General features: G+C 42.8%; 1 protein-coding gene across 4 annotated transcripts in view; it reads left to right on the forward strand.

Moving 5' to 3' along the window:
- Positions 1-16,986, forward strand: part of CHD7 (chromodomain helicase DNA binding protein 7) — a 189,623-nt gene that overhangs the window by 92,293 nt on the left and 80,344 nt on the right. For all 4 annotated transcript variants that reach the window (XM_045050025.1, XM_045050027.1, XM_045050026.1 and 1 more), the window contains one exon: positions 13,034-13,464. In XM_045050025.1, coding sequence (XP_044905960.1) covers positions 13,034-13,464 — 431 coding nt within the window. The remainder of the gene's footprint in view (positions 1-13,033; positions 13,465-16,986) is intronic.

Genomic DNA, 16,986 nt, shown 5'->3' on the forward strand with positions numbered 1-16,986 from the left:
TTCTGGCTTTTGTTCGTTCTGCCCTACCTTTGTTCTTCCCTCTTCCCTGTCACCTCTCCACGGTTTGTTTGGTGTGGGTCTGTGGCCTCAGGGGTGTACGTACAGGAATGCATTTTGTGTGCCTAAGCGTTATTATTTGTGCCCAGTGAGCCGTTCGACAAACATTATTTTATGACATGTTGCATCGAGCAGAGGCTAAGCTTTCTGTGGGAAAACCTGGTAGATGTTCTGTATCTGGGAAATGAGATTATGTAGGGTTGGAATACTGCTCTGAAAGTTTCCCTTTTTTTATGGGAAAAGGAGGTTGTTCACTAACATTTTGTTGCAGTGATTCTGGTATATCTTATTTAATTTTGTGCTTTCTAGCGTCGGTTTTCAAATCAGTTTCATTTTTTGTGTTTATGTCCGAAACTTTCTTAACATTTCCTTCTGAAATTGTCCCCACTTCCCCACTCCACCTTTACAAACACTCCCTTCCCTTTAGACGGCTGGGGCAGTCACCATCCGAGCAGGACTGAAGTCCGACTTTAACAGCAGAGACCCGAGTCGTGGAGGTGGAAGGATTTTACAGATCTGCTCATCTAGCTTCTTCATTTTTCTGATCTTGAGATGATTGGCTTCCCACTGGATTGTCGAAGCCCCACAGAGTAAACGGTCAAAACCCAGCCCTAATAGCGAGTTTTCTGGTCCATCCTGCTGTTGTTCCTTCTGACAACGTGTCTCAGAAGAGGGGCCAGCACGTGAAAGGAATACACGCAAGTCGGCGTCTGGCGTCCTTCACCCAGTGCCGGTGTGCTCAGCGGGGGCCGCGGGCCCACGTACCCCTGAGGACCTCGGCCATCCGGGCCCGGGCCACTCTGGCTGCCCTGCCGTCCCGTTAGCTTGGTCGTTCGTGGTCGGAGGTGAATCCATTCTGCCCGATGTTTCCTGTTTGCCAGCTGTCTCTGGAGATGGTGACGGTAACAGACACAAAAACTCGTGAGATTGTCCCCAAGATAGTTTCCGATTCCATTTCTGAATCTGCTGTGATAGAAGCTGAAGACAACATGTTTAGGTTCTTGAATTGGAGAAGTGGTTAGTGTTGGACTAGACGTTGGATGATTATTACGTTTTGCGACGACAGGGTTTGTTATCCTCCTACTTTGGGGAGGAATGTTAAATCACCACGAAAAATCGCCACTCTCTCGTTTGCTCCTGTTCTTTGTTGCTGAAACACACCCTCTTATTGTGACCAGTTAATTATTTGTTCCCTCTAAATCGTACTTTAAAAAAGAGAATGTCAAAATGTAAATGCTTACGTTTTAGGCACAAATGATGATTTTGTCAGAAGCCACCTCAAGTTCTGCATTTTCAAAAGGGATTTTTTTTAATGTAAATAAGTTACAATAGAAACAAATGATGTAAACACAAGTTATTACATAATAGCATCTTTGTAGCATTTTCACATTGTTCAAATACTTTCAAATAGATACAAGTATCTAAGAACTGTAAATAAAGAATGTTGCCGAATGGATGTTGACAAGGAGGCCCAGGGTAAGTCACACAGCAGTTTAAAACTGAAACAGCTTAGTTCAGAGGGTACTGCTGTTTTATAACCATATTTAAAAATCTGTTCCTCTTTTACTCCCTCAAACTGAGCTCAGGGATATAATGGATCCCATTATAGGTAAAAGGTCTGTGACTCAGCCATCGAGCTCCTCAAACTCTTGGCTGTTTTAATTGCCACCATTAAAGCTTTAGTACTTTTATCTCATAAAAATAGATATCATTGATGTAAAATGTGTGCCTGTTGAAGATACATTTGTACCTCTGCCCTGATGGTTAGCTAATCATCCATTTGTGTTTGAAGTTAGTTAGGTTTTTATGCAGACGGAAACTTGACATAGATCACTGATTTGTTCAGATTTAGTCATTTAATTAAGAAAAAAAAAATCCATGTAGTAATAAGGATAATATCTGGATAGAGTATTTTCCCCAAAGAAAAATACTCTGTTTTGGTTTGCATTTTAGCCACATTTAATTGATGGACGGATGGTGGACTTTTTACCAAGCTTAGTCTTGAACCCAAGAGAATAATAATGTTTCTCTAATTCAAACGCTGTGACTTCAGTTCAAGGGAAATCTAGGAGTCACTCTTTTGTGACATGTCTGTGTAAATTTAACTATGGTAATCGGCAGCGTTTCCCTGCCCATCTTCCGCAAAGGGGAAAATATCAAGGTGTGAAGGAAACTCCAAGAACACAGCAGGAGCTAAATGTTAAACTGTGAAAAGCTACTTTGTTCCGGGCTTTTCCGTCCAGTATGCTACCAAATCACAGTCATTCATTATTCATACCGCTGTGCACAAATCAGGTAAAATGTGCTCGTCAAAAATGAACACAGCTCAAGAAAGTTTAAGTTCCTAATGACCGTGTACACGTTTATTTCTCTGTAGTGTAAACAGAACAGCAAAAGTTGGCGGGGCAGTTCATTGACTTATTTTCTGTTCTGCACTTGTAATTGTGGAATTATATCCAGATAAGGGGAAAAAAAAAATCTGACTTTATAAAAGAGACTCAAATCTGAAACAGTCCTAAAACTAAAACCTACCCACACGAAGCATTTGTGAGCTAATATACATAAGCAGGCTTTTATTCTTGCCCAGCTGTGCAGATTCAATTATAATAATTTTCTCAGTTGCATAACATTGCTGTTTGTTTATTACTGCGTTATTAGTCAGTGAATGAACCTCCCTCTTTTTGACCCCTCAGCAGTGTTTATAAAATACTTAATTGCTTTGGTATCTTCTGTTTCATGTGTGATTCCAGCTGGAAGGAGTCATGGGGACACCATCCCCTTTAAGTGTTAAACAGACTGTTTGTAACGTGCAGTGAAGTTTCTTTTAAAATAAACATCAGGAGCCTTTAATATTGTTTATAGAGCAGTTTCTTATATTTTTTACTGGAAAATGGAGCGATTTTCTTACGAAAATCCTCGCCCTGTGATGATTTCAGTGGCAGTTAACTATGAAATAGTGTCAGGCCCCAGCCTGCCTATAGCAGCCACGTCCCGTATTTCGTCTGAGTGGGTCCTACCCTCTCCAGCTGTTACCTGACCCCCGGCTTTCCCTGCCCTTACGTCTTCCCCCCTTCTGGAGATGTTTAGCAGCAGGGGTTAGGCAGCAGACCTGGTGGCCGAGAGCCGGGTTGTCCAGAGAAGTTGTCTGGGTTGAACCCCGACTCTTCTTGTAGCCAACTTTTTATGACCTTTGGCAAATTGATTAATCTCCTCGTGTGCCTTAGTTTTCCCATTTGTAAGATGGGGGCGATTTCCTAAGGTTGTTGTGAGCCTGGAATGGTGCTTGGCACAAAAATGCTCAGTGTTACCATCAGCAGCATCAACATCCCAAAGGTATAAAGAAATACTTGTGTGCTGTCTTTCATGTGGGAGGATAAATGTCTAGCATGAGAAAAGGGGTTGTTAGTTGTTTACTGCCGTGTAACAAATTACCACAAATTTCTGGGGTAAAACGATACCCCTTCCTTATCTCCTAGTTTCTGTGAGTCGGGGTTTGAGCACAGCCTAGCCGAGTCCTGTACTCTGTGCCTCACAAGGCTACGGTCAGGTGCAAGGACTGCGTTCTCATCTGGAGGCTTAACTGGGGAAGAATCGGTTTCCAAGTCCCTGCTGGTTGTTGACAGAGTTCATTTCCCGTGGCTGTATGACCGGGGGCTTCAGTTCTTGCTGGCCGTCACCCAGGGCTCCCCTCCACTCCTAGAGGCTGCCTGCCGTTTCTGACCATGGTGAGTTCCCCACTGGGGTCACCTCACTCTGGTCACTTGCTTCTTCGGCGCCAGCCACAGAGAATCCTTGACCCTCAGGGAGAGCCCACACCCTCTTTACAAACCTCCCCTAATTAAGCCAGGCTTACCCAGGAAAATCTGCCCTTTGAGTAGCTGAAAACCAACTGATTTGGAACCTTAATCACACTTAAGAAGTCCTGTTACCTTTGCCGTGTTCTGTTGCCTAGAACTAGACACAGGTCCCCCTACAGTCGGGAGGTGAAGATCATAGGGCCATCTTGGAATTCTGCCTCCTATAAGAGGTGAATGAGTTTTTATAGGGCTAAAGTAGTTCATCATTAAGCATTTATTGCCAACTAAATTTGCTAGACTCACAGTCGCTGAGTTCTAGAGAACTTGCCTGCCTAAAGTGTGTAAATTAGCTTTATCACCGAGCTCCTTACAAATTGATTTTTTTTTCTTTAAATTGTTCTCCCCTTTCCACACAGATCCTTGGGATTGTTCAGTGTTAGATAAAGACACACCTTCCTTTCAGTCTGTCGAAGTTTGACTTTTTAAATTCGCAGGAATAGCATAGTAGGTTGCATTTATTGTTAACATTTATAGTAGTAGTAGAGACTACTACTACATATATAGTAGTAGAGACCTCAGTGCAAACTTGGTGTGAACTGCTTTTCCGGAGCCAAAGTGCATTATGTTTCACCTTTCCAGTCTAAGGATCAAACTTGCTATTGGGTATAGCAGCAGTAGCAAAATACAATGCGAAGTGCACGGTAAAAAATTACCAAAGTGAACTTAACTGTTTTTATTTTATTTTTTTTTTTACAAATGTTTATTTTGAGAGAGGGAATGCATGCGTGCACGTGAGCAGGAGTGGGCGGGGGTGGGGAGTGGTGGGCAGAGAGAGAGAGAATCCCAAGCAGGCTCCTCACTTCAGGGCTGGGCATCTGCTGCCAAACGCGAGCCTCTAGACGCCCTTTTTCTGCGTATAGTGTGGACCCATGGACCCAAGAGCCAACTAGAAATAAGCGGAACCGGTGCCTGCGAACTGGGAGTCTGTTCTGTCGGTTCCCATTCGTTGACGTTTGTGGAGTTGAGCCTCCTAAGGGAAGACGGTACGCAAGGTGGTGAAGAAAAGAAAGAAAAAAGAGGGAAGGGAGAGGCAAGAAAATGGACTTTGCTGAGGCCCCTGACCATATTCGCTATCTTTTCTACTTCTAGGAAGTAGTGTCTCGTAAAAGAGATTACTTGATGATTTGCCACTGTAAGGAGCTAAGAAAGAAATTCAGAACAAGAGGCTGAAAGTGTTTGAGACTCCTTAAGGGCTTCACATCGTAGTTTGCTTTTTAAAGTCAGGTGCACCACGACGCCCACGTTGCAGACCCTGCTTTTCCCCCGGGGGGTTTGCTCTTGGGGGAGAATGGATGTAGTCTTCACAGGGGGGCAGGCCTGCTTCCCAGAGGGGCTGCCCTCCTGCTTGTGGCCCAGGAGACCTACGAGGTTACTCACCAGGACTGCGCTGGGCTTCGAGTTGTTAAATTTGTGGTGGTTTCTGTTTCTCCGCTGCCCCGAGCAGCGATGGGTTCTGTCGGCCCCTCTTCGTTTCTCCTTTCTGGGAGAAGCACTTCAGGGGGTAGGAGGCCCTGACGATCAGGAATGCTGTCTGATTACCTGTGTATGCTTTTGGGAAAGCTAACACATGTAAAAACATAATTCAAGTCTTGTATAAACAGTTAAGCTAATTTTTCCAGGCATTTATGAAGCAGTGGAGGTACATCAAAAGTATGTTCCATTTACATCAGTTCAACTCTGTGCCCTAGGGGTGTGTGTGTGTGTGTGTGTGTGTGTGTGTGTGTGTATAAACACATTGTTTCAAATACGTTGCCCTTAGATGCGAGCCTGCTACTTTTTCTGGTGCTTTTCCTAAGAAGTAGAATGCTCTGTTACCAAGTGGGGTAAAGAAGTATGTTATATCCTTTTTATTTTATTTTATTGAATTTTATTTTTTAAATTGATCTATTTTTTAAAGTTTATTTATTTTGAGAGAGAACACAAGCAGGAGAGAGGCAGAGGGAGGGAGGGAGGGAGAGAGAATCTCAGGCAGGCTCCATGCTGTCAGCGCAGAGCCTGATGTGGGGCTCGAACTCACGAACTGTGAGATCATGACCTGAGCCGAAATCAAGAGTTGGTCACTTAACCAACTGAACCACCCAAGTGCCCCATATGTAGATTGAATTTTTAAAAATCATGTAAGATGGTTTTTTTTAAAGTGGTTTTGGGAGAGTTTTCAGGGCAAGGCAGACAGTGGGCGTATTTTCTTCTGGTTCTGAAAGACTCCGTTCACTCCCTGGGACAAAGCAGATTGATTGAATTGAGTTCAACTTCTGTCAAACAGGGTGATTCTGATATTCAAATGGGATAATGTTTGTTAGCGGGCAATGTAAATGTCAGTTCTTATCCACATTCTTCTCTTTGGGAGAAAACGTAGTGATTCTCCACAGCTTTAGTTTGGAATTAAACTAGAGTTCTCCCCTAATCCTTTGAAGGCAAAAGTCCCAAACTGATATTCAGCTAAAAGCCATTTTAACCTGTAGCTTACAGTCGGGGTCTTAAAACTAAGGCCTTTATGGTTTTGGAGGAATACAGCCAGCGGCTTCCTGGGCTTGGAGAACCTCTCATCACCCTTGACTCTGGGCAAGCCTGATCCCGTTCACGCTGGCTGGTAGCCACATCGGGGTTAGAATTTAAGGTTTACCCTTTTCTAGAGGTGTAACTTTGGGAAAGTTCATCCTAAAGCCTCAGTTTCCTTATCTGTAAAAGAGCAACAATGCCACCCACCTTGGCAACCTCACGTGGTTACATACAGGCACGGACGGAGAAGAGGGATGCAAAGTGCGCGTGTAGCTGTACGTGGTACGTGGTTTAAAAACCTTCAGCACGGTGTCCTGGGATGCCTTCAGGACTTCCCATCAGTCTGGCTGTTGTCTCTCCCCTAAACCCAAGGCTGTTCCCTGGCCCTCTTCCCCGTCATCCTGAGTGGGGCAGGCGGGAGGCAGCCTCGCAGGTACCCAGCATGGGTCCGGCCCGCAGCCCTGCACCTTCCTGCCCACAGCTCCCCGCGCGGCGTGGCGTCCTGCTCAGAGTGGAGGCTGGGAAGGGGAGATGGCCAGAAGGGCAGCGATGGGGTGGCAGAGAGTGAGGGGTGGTGGCCAGATGCCCTGTTCTCCGCTGGGAGGGAGTCTGTGTGCTGAGGGTTTCTCAGACACTTGGAAAGGGGTTTAGCATTGGTGGAGTTTGACTGCAGTGTTCTTCTCATTAGAGTGACTGTAGAAACACCCCAATACAGTGCTTTCCATATTAAAAGTGCTGTTTGACAGTTCTTATGGTATATGTTTTACTCCTAAATACATAGAAGATGTGCAATATTCAATATCCGATGTAAATTGTTTACTATTAAATGTAACACGATTGCTTGGTTCATTATTTTTATTATTTTGGATTCTACTTAAATTCAAAATGTGTTTATAATTTAGATGCCATTAAAGTGGCCGATGTTAATTTGTAGCCATTTAGGATTTTGTCTGTATGGCACATCTATTCTACGGACAGAGTAAAGACATAAGCAGAAAACCAAAGGTTTGAAAATGTCTTCAGATGACTTTTAAATGAGATATTTTGGCAGTAATTAAAACAATTTTTCAGTTCTAAAATTTAATGGTTCTGAGGTACTTGTAAAGATAATTTCTTGCATTATGTTATTTCAACATTCCGTAAATTTAGCTTGGTAATTATCTTGACTGTAATATAACAAAAATTATACAAGTCAGCCTTACATGACTATGCCAATATTCCTATTTTATTCCTACCAGTGACTTAAATTGAGCATAAAAAAAACCCTGCCAATTCAGTGAGCTGTTTGAGCACATTTTATATAGAACTAGATTTGTTGATAGTCACATGCTATGTTGTAAAACATTTGATAACCACTGCTTTGAGACGTACAGACGGACGCATGCATACACGTACTTTCCCCCACCCCAGAGAAGCAGATGAATTTGCCCTGCTTTAGCTAAGTCAGTATAATCCGAAGTATATTTTGAAGAATACTTTTATTCAAGTTATTCTCAGAAAAAATGGGATGTAATCAATGATTAAATACCTTTAGGACACACTGTGCATTATCCCCCACTCAGAATGTAGGAAGGGCTTGGAGAGTTTTGTAGTAAAGAAAACTTATCTATTTGGTTAGCCCAAGATTCTCTTAACGTACGTGATCTGAGTCATCTTTTCATGTAACACCTTTTAATACCTACAATTTAAAAAAATGTGCTTAGATACATTTTGCTTTCTCAACTCATATCACTGACAAGCTTGATAATTATGCATTTGTGTGGTTTTGTTCATAAATGCACTCATTCAGTATGTTACTGTTCGTGGAAATTTCAAATGGGCTGAATAAAACTACTGCCATATAAAAGGCTTGAACTCGAAGCCCTGACTCTCATGCTAAATTTAGCTAAGCAGAAAATGGTCCAACCCTTGATCGTCTTAAGAATATTTTGATACTTATTTCATATCAAATAGTCCAAGCTGAAAAGTGTATCAGTTGACCATTGAAACTAATTACCTGCGCATCTTGGATCTGCTCCTCCCTAAACAGGGCTTCAAAAGCTTGCTTGTCATACACTTTTATGCTTTCAGTCACCCGATCTCAGGCATGACTCATTGTTCAGGCTGGGTCCACTGAGGAAGTGACCTCTGGCTGGAACCTGGGTGACTTTTTTCAGGAAGCCTCCTTAGCATCAGCCTGGTACGGTGGCTGGCTTGTTGACTGTTCTGTCCCCAAATGTTTGTTGAATGAAGAACTGAATTGGGCACCAGATATCAAGTGCATCTTCTTGCTCTCAATGTCACTGATGAGAGAAGGGTGTTAAGAGTCTCGACAGGACTTACGGAGCCTTTGCTAAATGCACTTCTGAACGCTGTGTGCTCTGAGCTGAAGACTGAGCTTCAGTGACCGTCCTGGAATTCCTTTTTAAAAGAGTGTCAAGGGATCAAGAACCTAGGGAATACTGGGAAAATAAGAGTGAACAGCATCGGAATAAGATGTGTTTCCAAAGCCATGGTGGGGTGGGGGGAGTGGCGGGGGGGGAAGGAAACGAACAGTACTTTACAATCTTAAGTGAGCACTTTAATGTTTGAATTTTTACAAATCATTGAAGTTGTAGTTACTGCGCTTTAAGCTTGTGTTTGTTGTTCCTTCGGCCTCAGCTGGCCTGCCACTTCTCCACCAGAATCTCCGTTTCTCTGCGAACACAGGTGCCTCCCTTTAGCTCAATGCGAGGGAAGGGGATGTGTCTCCCAGAAGTGCCATGTTAGTCTTGCGCAGCTGGTAGTGGCTTTTCTTTATCATGAAGTTGTGTTTCGATTTTAGGCTTGTCTGTATCACTCAGTAAATAAAATGTTTGTCCGTAGGTGCCCTACATTGCAGCATGCTGTTAGTCTGCACAGATTATAGGTGTTGGAAACACTGCATGGTGTTAATATCACGGTGCTCACTCCTGTTACCATTGCCAACAGGTTGAGGCTTTAAGAATATAATTAAGGCGAAACATGAGTAAATATGATAGCTTCTAAGCCAGACAAAGCTGCTGAATATTGGATGAAAAGCATACTTGAGGTAGATGAAAAGTTTTTTCCCTATACACCGTTGCCTTTTCTTGTGAAAGCCCCTGAGCGGTTTGGGTCTTGTTTGCTTAAAGGTCAAAGAGGGATTGCCCCAACTCCCTTGGTCACGGCTCTCCTTCGGTCGCCTTTGCATCCTGCCTATTCTGTTTGACATAAGGTAACTTGTCTGTGTGTTTGTCTCATGTATACATTTTGAACAAAGGAGTTAAGGATAAAAGTTTATGGTAATTTTACGGTAAATTTATGGTAATTTTTTGACACCCCCCCCCCCTTCCACACACACCTAGGATCATTTTTATTTACAGTTTAAATATTAGTCATTCTGTTTTAGTTGCAAAAGTCCACGGCACAGACCTTATATATCCCATAATATTCCAACAGGCATATAGAATTATGATAGAAAATGTGTCAAATGGAAAGTCCTATAGGCTGTATTTAAAAATGCCTTTGGTATCTAACATTCTCCACATTTGCTCTAATAAATGGGAGGTTTTAGCAATGCCCTATATGGTAATATCAGATGTTAATGGCATTGATTACCTGTCAGGCAGTGGGAATTGATGGGAAAATGTCCGCTGTAAAATTAAATAGCATTAGAGAAGACTGTACCATGCATGGGCGGGGGTGGGGGGGCATGGCTGGGCCTGGGAGACTTTTGTCAGGGTATTACTGTGAGCTCCAGGTTTTTTCCCCCACATGATTAAGGCAGGCCATCTGTTCTTTGTTAAATGTTTACAAAAACAGCTTTTCTCTAAAAGATTTAAGGAGATGTGGGTCTGGTAAACACTATAATATTTCTGAGCACCTTTCCCACCCTATATCATATAGTACCAAAACATAATTCTGCTGCGTATCAAATAGGATTAATACCTTTTCTGTGTTTACTCTTTCTGTTTTTTTCCTTCTTATGGAAGATTAAAATTTTTAAGGGATACTAATTTATGGCTTCATTTGTTACTGAAAAGGGCATCTGAAATCATTTGTATGCTAGAGTATGTAGATAAATTTTCAGTCTTTTTGTATTAGATGTCCTACGCATTTTCTGGTTCATAAACGTGTACCAGGTATTTGTCATTAGAAGCTGGCACTTTGTGACTGGGGTAAATGCCATGCAGATTAAAGCAAGGTACACATACCTGGGATGAATTCACTGTTCTAAGCTTTAAGCATTGTTCATTGGTAGACTTTTCTCTTTGCTTCCCTTTCCAGGAAATACTTTTTCATCCAAAAAATAGTTTATCCCAAATAAGTTTGATCTCTAAGTCCCTTGGGGGGGGGGGGGGAGAAAAAAGATATGGCCTTTTCCTTTTTATTTACATTAGAAAATAATATGTAACAATTAAACTCAACTTCAGCAACTGCAGTGTAATCACACAGTTAAATCAGATCCTGTTAATTCTTGGGTAATGGTGCCTTGGACAGCGCCTTGGCTGACATTTATTGGGGGTGCGTGTGAGGGAGAAGCGTAGGGAGAGGCTAGCTGTTTTCAGCGCTGGGTTGGCCGTGTTCTCCCTGTGTGGAGGCCTGCTCACGAAGACTCCCACCTGTGTGCCCTTCCTCAGACTTCTACCCTTGCTTCTTTCTCTTTGTGGACAGCCTTCCTCTCTTTCAGGTTCATCCTCTTTCAGCTGTCCTAAGAAAGGGCAATCAATCCCTATTTTAAGATTTTCTAATACCATTGGATTTCGAAAGCGACTTTGGAAATCATCTAACCCAAACCCTTCATTTTGCAGATGAGGAAAACGAACCCTAGATGAGAGAAATGATTTCCCACTGATAATATAGCTCATGGCCGGGCCTGCACTAGAATTTGTGTCTCTTACCTCACAATTCTGGACTCTGTCTCTTATACTAGTGCAGATGGAGAATTGAATGTGGGTTCCTTTAGTAACCATCACAGGGCTTAGTGGGAAGAATATAACCACTTTGTTTTCAGGTAGTGATGTCTTAAAAATTTGGGGCGGCGGCGGGGAGGGTCACTGAAAACTTTGGAAATCAAATGAAACCTGAGAAGCCTTTCCCGGAAGGAGGCCCATACGTAAGATTTGAGGAGAAGCACAGAGTCAGAAGAAAACTGGTTCAGAAAACCTAGATTCAAATCACTGCTCTATCTCCTGCCGTGTGGCCTTGGGTGATCACATAAGCTAGTCAAACTTTACTTACTTCCTTTCTGAAAGATGGGGGCAGGTTATCACATTTTTCTCTGAGAGTCAAGTGAAGTAACTCCCGAAAGCACCTAGCCCAGTACATGGCATGAAATAGAGGCTCAGTAAGTGGAGGTCGTACCGGAATCTAATTTATAGTACTTTGCTGATGGTAAGCCACGGCTTCTGGGTTGCTCCGGAGTCCTCTGCAGACCTCGACCGGGACTCTCCCACCCTCTCCCTTTTTTGGAGATGGTGTGATCAGGAGGGAGGGCCTGTAACTCCTCGGGCACGCTACCGCATCCTAGAGTGTCAGTGTCCACACATAGCTCCTCATCGGGGCCGCTGTGCGGATTGCGTGGTGTCAGCGGTGTGAAGTGCTGAACACATGCCTGGCACATGGGAAGATTGTTCAGTGAACACTAGCAGCCATTATTACTGCCGTTCCTATTATGGTTACTGTTGAGTGTCTGGAGAAGCAGATGACGAAGGCAAAAAATTGGCATTTGCAGATACAACATTTTAAAGTAATTTTGTTGAAATGTAAAGGTTCGTTAGATGTCCTCATTTACAGTGGAGATGATGCTCTACCCCTGTCCTGGTTTGGAGCAGACTCTGATCTCGGCTGACCGCTGAGCATCCCATCCTAATTGTTGGTGTTCTCTACTGTGTTTTAGCCCATCTCTGGGTATACGCCTAGTGAGTTTCCAAACTCCTCCCGCAGGGCGTACCAGCTCGACTATATGGGTTTTCTGTTCTTCAGTAAAATTTGAAACTGTAAAGCTTTAGTGACTTAAGAAAAACATCCTCTGCATTTCGTATCAGTCCAAGAAATGTAACAAATCCAAGGTCGTTAAGTTCGGATATGTGCTTTTAATTTGGTATTTTAATGTGATTTAAATCAGGAATGACCTATGTCATTTGTGTGTAAGATTTGTGTGTGATACCTTGATTTCAAACTTTCACGGGACCTGAATCTTTCAGCGCTTGGTACACTTGATCTTGTTAAAAGTGGCTTAATTGTGTATCTTTAATCCGAGTTCTCATTCCCGCATAGGGAAAAGAATTCCATCTACTTTCCTTCCTTAGCTTTTGCCGCTGTTTTGTCCTTCCCCGTGTCCTATGTACGTAGGGGCTGTTAAGAAAACGGATGGTGGCTTCGGCCAGATGAGAATTTTGTTTCTTCCTGAATTGAATTTTTTTACGGTATTCCTGAGTTACCCCTTTTTACTATTTATGTAAAAGCTTTCTTGGTTTTTGGATGAGAGAAAATGATAGATTTTACAACTGTATATTTGGGAAAATATTTGCTGCTTTGAGTATACAGTAAGTTTCAGAAGCATCAGCTACTGACTTTCGGTTCCTTTCTTCAATATGAAGAATGATAAACTAATTTCAGTTCCTATTTCTGTCTCTCAGCATTCTCCATCGGAGCCCTTTCTAGAGAAACCAGTGCCGGATATGACTCAGGTTAGTGGACCGAACGCTCAGCTAGTGAAGAGTGATGATTGCCTGCCATCAGTGGAACAGCAGCCACAGCAGAAGAAGAAGAAAAAGAAAAACAACCACATTGTCGCCGAGGATCCCAGTAAAAGTTTTGGTAAAGATGACTTCCCTGGTGGGGTTGATAACCAAGAACTAAATAGGAACTCACTAGATGGGTCCCAAGAAGAGAAGAAGAAAAAGAAAAGGCCGAAGGTAAAAAAAGATCCGAAGGAACCGAAAGAACCCAAGGAGAAAAAAGAGCCCAAGGAACCCAAGACCCCGAAAGCCCCTAAGATTCCCAAAGAGCCAAAGGAAAAGAAAGCAAAAACTGCCACGCCAAAACCCAAATCCAGCAAAAAGTCAAGGTAGGCTGTGGGCGGAAACCACCAGCACCAAAACACAGTACAGAAATGAGCACCACACAGTCCCGGCCCGGGAGAGGGGGTGGGGTGGGGGGAGGGGGAGGCGGAGGGGTGAGGGAGGAGGGCGGGGCGGCACCTCGATGTTTGTCATTATTGTCGGGTTCCTTGCCCTGACACCCAAACTAAGAAGTTAACAGATTTATGCATTCTGAAATTTAGGACTCAATTACTACGAACCCTTTATTCGGATGGTACATTGTAGACTTCACTGGGTAAAAATTCTTCATTATTTTCAAATCACTTGTTCGTATTTTTGTAGAAATTTGTCATGTAACAAATAGAACCAAATTACCAGCATAGTTATTTGTAAGTATAGGCCAGCAACCTCATTTTCAAGGACAATGCAAAACAGGGAAAGAAGGATTATAGAAGCAAGACAGGTCACTATATTTCACTAAGCTTTTCAGCCCTGTTTCCCAGAAGTTGAAACAGGAGAATTAATTCTCTCCACTTGGTGGAGTAAGCCTTCCCGGGGCAGGGTTGAAATGCTAGTGGGCAACGTGGGAGAAATCAAATAGCAGTTATCCATTAGATATGCATGCAAGAGTAGCACGAGTTTTAGCTTCTAGGAAATACCCTCCTCCCTCCATCCTTCCCTCTGTACTTCCCCCGCCAACTCTGACCCCCCAGAAGGCATATTCACTCAGTAAGAAAAGCTGAGAGGAGAAGACATTGAAGACTAATTTTTTTCATTTGTACCGAACATTTCTTACAACTGTTCTGAACCAATTCCAAACATCTGAATCTATTTTTCAGAATATGGCTCATGTTAGAAAATATAGTTTCCAGATGGAAGTATGGTCAGACTCGGTTAATCTGAACCTGTTTGCAAACTCCATTAGGAGACACACTGCACGTCGTCCCTCCGTGTGCATGCATGTCCACGCACACGCGTGGACACATGCACGCTCCGTTCCGTGATGGACATGCTTGACGTGAACTTTTTGAGCTCGCTGGCCTGTCAGCCTTTGACTCGTAGACTTTCCTGTGTGAGTACGTGCGGATACAGAGAGAGGACTTGATTTCTGTGACCACAGAGGTGCTCCTGCAAAGCAAAAGAGCAAATTTGGATTTTCAACTTGTGCTAAGAATACCCAGACATCCCCAAACACGTTATTCTGTAGTGTGTTGGAAGTCTGTATCATAGTCCTTTAAAAATTTTTGTCATCGGTACTTTTTATGGTGCTGGAATAACTGAATTATATTCAACACCGCATTCTTCTAGGTGACGATATTTGCATTTACGTATGAACGTTCTTTGATGCCTCTGTATGTGGTCTCTTAATTGAAAACTATTATTTTTTTCTGCATATGAACACTCTTCTAATCCTGCAACCCGTTATAAATTTTGTTCATTTACTTAAGAAATATTCCATTAAATACTTCTTCTTTGTAGGTACTGTTGTTAAGTGTTAGGATGTGAGCAAGGAACATAGGGTTAGAATTTCGGTCTGACTTACCGGGGTTTTTTTTTAGAAATATAATTGCCCAAAAGCTAAGTATTGTGCTTTTGATAGGAGGAGGCATGTGCATATTTTTCCCAAGGAGAAAGAAATCGAAGCAAAATTTTAAAAGAATGTGTTGTTATTGTTTTTTAAACTTGAAGTGTAAGTGTCTGTGTTCTAAAAGAGCTTCCTAGAACTCAGAAAACATATCACCAAGACTTGTTTTAGTCTCAAGATATATATATATATATATATCTGCCTTCGGTTTGTATTTTTAATATTTTGAATCTAGCACCGAATGACAAAAATTGATTAACAGAAAGAAAAAAGGACAAAAAAAAAATAACCCCCACTATATCTTGGATGTTGTCATAAATTTCCAAGTGTATGATTCTCTGGTTCTGAGAAGTCTACATGGACCTCATCCTGTCTTTAAAAACATTCTTTAGCATACCCTTAACCTCCTATGGGATACACTGGGGCAGATGTTAAAATGCTGTATTTCACAGTGAACTTGTTAAAATGTCCCCAACAACTATAAACAAGTGTTAGGAACGTAGGGCATCACATCCACTCGGTTCTGGGCACACGTGCTGCTTGATGCAAAGACAGAGCCTGTCTTCACCCACGAGGGCAAAATTCCAGGGCAGGCCTCGTCTGCGTGCTCTCAGCTGCTCATCCTGACGTTTGAATGGTCTGTGCAGAGTCAATTTTTGGCATTGCTGAATCCGAGTAATGGCTTTGCATTAGGGTCACACGCTTTTGATAGGCGGAAGGGCATGTGATCATTTTCTCCCAAGAGGAATGTTTGGTACGTTTCCCTCCCTTCATTCGCTTTAGACGCATCATCTCAGTGGATGCCTCCTATAGGCGATAGTTGTTTTTCCCCAAGTGGTGTGAAAATAATTGACTGGAATATTTCTGTTGAGTATGGAGATCTGCACGCGGAAAGAGAGACTTAAGCCATGCTGAGGAGTGCGCCGGGAGTGTTTGGAGTAACTCTGCTGGCCCCGGGGACTTGACCACTTGTAGGGCCACTTGCTGATTTACGATGAAATGCGGTGAGGAAATTTCTAAGAGCTTTCCTGTTGTTGATGGTCAGATGGGGATGCTGTCCAAGAATATGGTAACTGAGCAGAGATTTTCAGTAAAGGCACAAACCGACCCATTATTTTGTTGAGCCGCAGTTTCTATCGGCCAGATGTATTGAGTACATCGAGCTGTGGCCTCGTGTTCTGCTAAGTCTAGAAAGGAAATAGCATCCCTGAAGCACAGATCAGTAGAAGTGCATACAACTACATGTAAATTCTGAATAGCATAGCAGAATAATTATGTAAATTGAATATGCAGTGATGAAGGTAATAGGGGGTTTGGGTTATGTTAGCACTGGGGTTGAATTGCCATAGCAGTTTGCTTTTAAGCACTGGAATAGAGCAGTGGCAATTTTGTTTTGCAAAATGTTATGTGATACCAGTTATTTCCATCCTTGAATAAGTTAACTTGATGAATTTGTTTATACAGAAAATAATTTTCCTACAGAGGGCTGAAATACAAGGGAATACACAGAAGTGAAATGAAAAATTTCACGTAGAACTGCTCGCATCTTCCCTGTTCAGTCCTGTACGCCCTGTCATCGGTGACGTTCTACAAACAGAGGCGTTGTCCTTTGAACGGGTGATGACGCAAGTGACCCACTGGTGGTCTGGCTTGTTTTGCATCCTTCACACGCTCTCCGTGATAAAGCACATTCAGAGAGGGTGGCTGTTATCACCGGGCTGACTCTGTGTGCCTTTAGGATGTCCTTCTCACTACCTGCCATTCTGCTTCCTTCCATAAAGTGGCTGAGGCTTGAATTTGTGGCCATTCTCCGTGAACTGACCCTTTGGGCCACCAAAGTCGAATTACGTTCGTCTGGTCCGCACAGGAGAACCTAAAAGAATCTGCCAGACGCTGTTACATAGGATGGTAGAGAAACAGGAAAAGGCATTCAGCATCTCAGAAAAGACATTTAAAATCTTAA

Source organism: Felis catus, chromosome F2 (assembly GCF_018350175.1).
Source record: "Felis catus isolate Fca126 chromosome F2, F.catus_Fca126_mat1.0, whole genome shotgun sequence".
In the NCBI taxonomy this organism is placed as follows: Eukaryota; Metazoa; Chordata; class Mammalia; order Carnivora; family Felidae; genus Felis; species Felis catus.